Source organism: Passer montanus, unplaced genomic scaffold (genome assembly GCF_014805655.1).
Source record: "Passer montanus isolate IOZ18808 unplaced genomic scaffold, ASM1480565v1 scaffold648, whole genome shotgun sequence".
NCBI classification, from domain to species: Eukaryota; Metazoa; Chordata; class Aves; order Passeriformes; family Passeridae; genus Passer; species Passer montanus.
In genome coordinates, this window is record NW_024371571.1 from 2,402 (window position 1) to 5,816 (window position 3,415).

Here is a 3,415-nt window from a genome sequence, read left to right on the forward strand (position 1 = left end):
CCCCGGCCCCCCCCCACCCACCGGGGCTCGCCCGCTGCTCGGGGCTGAGCTGCCGTGAGCCGCGACCCCCCAAAGCTGTGACCCCCCGGTGTCCCCCCGGTGCCCCCCCGGTGTCCCCACCTTGAGGATGAGCTCCACCACCTCGGTGTGCACCAGCCCGTGCACCGGCTCGCCGTTCACGTGCGTGATCAGGTCCCCGGCGCACAGCCCGGCCTCCTGCGCGGGGCCGCCCTCCTCCACGTGCTGCCCCCCGAAAAACCGGGGTCACGCTCGGGGCACCCCCGAGGGACCCCCGGACCCCCCCCGTGCCCTCCATGTCCCTTTGTCCCCCGTGTCCCCGTGTCCCCGTGTCTCACCCGTGTGTCCCCCGTGTGTCCGTGTCCCCAGAGTCCCCGTGTCCCCGTGTCACCCTCCCTGTCCCCACACCCCCCGGTCTCCTCGTGTCCCCAGTGTCCCTGTGCCTCTCCTGTCCCCCATCCCCCTGTCCTCATGTCACCCCCCGTGTCACCCTCCCTGTCCCCATGTCCCTGTGGTGTCCCGTCCCCGCCGTGTCCCCATGTCCCCCTGTGTGTCCCCAGTGTCCCTGTATCTCTCCTGTCCCCGCAGTGTCCCCCTGTCCCCCTGTCCCCTGTCCCACCCAGACGACGTGCTGCACGCTGTACAGGTCGCTGTCCCCCCGTGTCCCCGCGCTGTCCCGGTGTCCCTGCAGTGTCCCCATGTCCCCCCCGTGTCCCCCTGTCCCCTGTCCCACCCAGACGACGTGCTGCACGCTGTACAGGTCGCTGTCGCCCAGGTAGACGCGGATGGCGCGCAGGGTGAAGCCGAACTTCTTGCCGGGCCGGGGGATGGCGATGGGCGAGCGCGGCGGCGCCGCCACGGCGGGGGCGAGCTCCCGGCCCGGCGACGAGTCCCGCGACGAGGGGTCCGAGGACAGCGAGCGCGGCGACATCGGGCTGCCCAGGGGGGACGAGCCGGGCGCCTCCCCTGCGCCCCCAGACCCGGCTGGCCGCGGCCCCACAGCCCCCGGGACCCCCAGACCCCCGGGACACCCCCAAACCCTCCGNCACACGGGCTCGTCCTCCGTCGTGTCCTCGTCCTCGTAGGACGCCACGTGGGGGTAGCGGTCCGAGCGGGCTGGGGGCACGGGGGGCTTCAGAGAGACCCCCGGGGGGGGCAGGAACCCCCAGGAGGGGCTGGGATGTCCCAGGGGGGGCTGGGGGTCCCAGGGAGGGGTCTCAGGATGTTCCAGGGGGGTCCTGGAGGATACCAGGGAGGGTTCTGGGATGTTCCCAGGCATCCCACAATGTTCCAGGGGGTCCTGGGACGTTCCAGGGGGTCTCAGGATGTTCCAGAGGGGTCCCGGGGGGGGTCCCGGGATATTCCAGGAGGTTCTGGGGTGTCCCAGGAGGGTCCCGGGATGTTCCAGGGAGGTTCTGGGGGGTCCCAGGGGGTTATAGGATGTTCCAGGGGGTCCTGGGGGGTTGTCCCGGGGGGGTCCTGGGATGTTTCAGGAGGTTCTGGGATGTCCCAGGAGGGTCCTGGGATGCTCCGGGGAGGGTCTGGGGCTCCCAGAGGGGTCCCAGGATGTTCCAGGAGATTCTGGGGGGTTCCAGGGGGGTTCTGTGACATTCCAGGGGGGTCTGGGATGTTCCAGGATGTTTTAGGGGGGCCCAGGGGGGGGTCCTGGGACGTTTCAGGGGGGTCTGGGAAGCTCCAGGGGGTCCTGAGGGGGTCTCAGGGGGGTCCCGGGATATTCCAGGAGATTCTGGGGGGTCCCAGAGGGGTCTGGGATGTTCCGGGGGGGTCCCAGGGGGTCCCAGGGATGTTTCAGGGGAATCCCGGGGCTGATCCAGGGGAATCCGGGCATGTCCCCCCGGGGGGGGTCCCGGGGGGTCCCGGGGGGTCGCTCACTGTCGAAGTAGCTCGTGTCCTCCTCGGACTCCAGGTGCGGCACGAACTCGGCTTTCTGCCGCAGCAGCCCCGTCCAGTCCAGCGCGGCGAAGAAGCCGTGGGCCTTCACCTCCTGCGCGCCCCCTGCGCGGCACGGCGGGGTCAGGGGGTCCCGGGGGGTCCCGGGGGGATCCCGGGGGGCTCAGGGGGCCCGGGGGGCTCAGGGGGGTCCTGGGGGCTCACCTGCAGGGCGGGGCGCAGGTGAGGGCGGGGCACAGGTGAGGGTGGGGCACAGGTGAGGGCGGGGCACAGGTGAGGGCGGGGCCAAGGTGGACAGGGCGGGGCCCAGCCGAATGGGTGGGGCCCAGGTGGGTGGGGTGGGACAGCGCAGGTGGGTGGGGCATTACCCAGGTGGGCAGGGTGGGGTGGGGCCCAGGTGAGCAGGGCGTGGCCCAGGTGAAGTGGGCAGTGCCCAGGTGAGCAGAGCAGAGCCCAGGTGAGCGGGGCAGTGTTCAGATGGGCTGGGCGGTGCCCAGGTGAGCAGGGCGTGGCCGAGGTGGGCAGGGCAGTGCCCAGGTGAGTGGTCGGTGCTCAGGTGCACAGGGTGGGGTGGTGCCCAGGCGCCCAGGTGAGCAGGGCGGGGCCCAGGTGAGCAGGGCGGGGCCCAGATGGGGGGGCGGTGCCCAGGTGGGCAGGGCGGGGCCCAGGTGGGCAGGGCGGTGCCGTGCCCAGGTGCCCAGAGGCGTGCCCAGGTGCCCGGCGCCCGCGCTCACTTGTCGGGTTTGAGGTCGCGGTGCACGATGCCGTAGGTGTGCAGGTACTCCAGGGCCAGAACCGTCTCGGCAAAGTAGAGCCGGGCCAGCTCCAGGGGCAGCGCCCCGATGTGCTTGAGCAGCGTGGCACAGTCCCCGCCTGGCACAGGGGACATCGGGGGGACATCGGGGACATCGGGGACATGGGGACAATGGGGACATTGGGGACATTGGAGACAGTGGGATATGGGGGGACACGGGGACAATGGGGACATGGGGACAGTGGGGACATGGGGACATGGGGGTTTCTGGTTGGTATTGTTCTTGTTGTTTTTTCATTTGCTTTGCCTTGTTTTGCTTTGCTTTGCTTTGCTTTTGTTTGACGCTAGATCTCGGGGCTTCTTGGGGGGGGAGTGGGCGTGGGGCTTGTGGCTTGTGGTTCGGTTGGTGGGCTGGTGGGGGCTTTTTTTGGTGTTTCTTTGGGGGGCTCCTGTCCCTGTCCCCGTACCTGGGCGCGCCCCGCGCTGCCGCCCCAGCTGCCCCAGCAGGTACCGGGGGGTGTCGGCTCGCAGGGGTCCCTCGGCCCGGCCCCCGGGGCCCCCCAGGAGCTGGGACAGACCCGCGGGGTCGAACTCCTGCGGATGGGACACGTCAGGGGACACGAGGGGACAGGGGGACACAGGGAGGGGACAGGGACAGGGGCAGGGAGGGGACAGGGAGGGGACAGGGACAGGGACAGGGAGGGGACAGGGAGGGGACAGGGACAGGGACAG

At 70.9% G+C, this 3,415-nt stretch overlaps 1 protein-coding gene across 1 annotated transcript in view; it reads right to left on the reverse strand.

The window, feature by feature from the left end:
* Window positions 1-3,415, reverse strand: part of LOC120511362 (microtubule-associated serine/threonine-protein kinase 1-like) — an 11,868-nt gene that overhangs the window by 1,375 nt on the left and 7,078 nt on the right. Inside the window, exons 7-11 of the mRNA XM_039728244.1 lie at window positions 2,664-2,802; window positions 2,383-2,480; window positions 1,912-2,034; window positions 752-1,134; window positions 22-243 (exon numbers count right to left, since the gene is read on the reverse strand). Of these exons, the coding sequence (XP_039584178.1) occupies window positions 22-243; window positions 752-1,134; window positions 1,912-2,034; window positions 2,383-2,480; window positions 2,664-2,802 (965 nt within the window). The remainder of the gene's footprint in view (window positions 1-21; window positions 244-751; window positions 1,135-1,911; window positions 2,035-2,382; window positions 2,481-2,663; window positions 2,803-3,415) is intronic.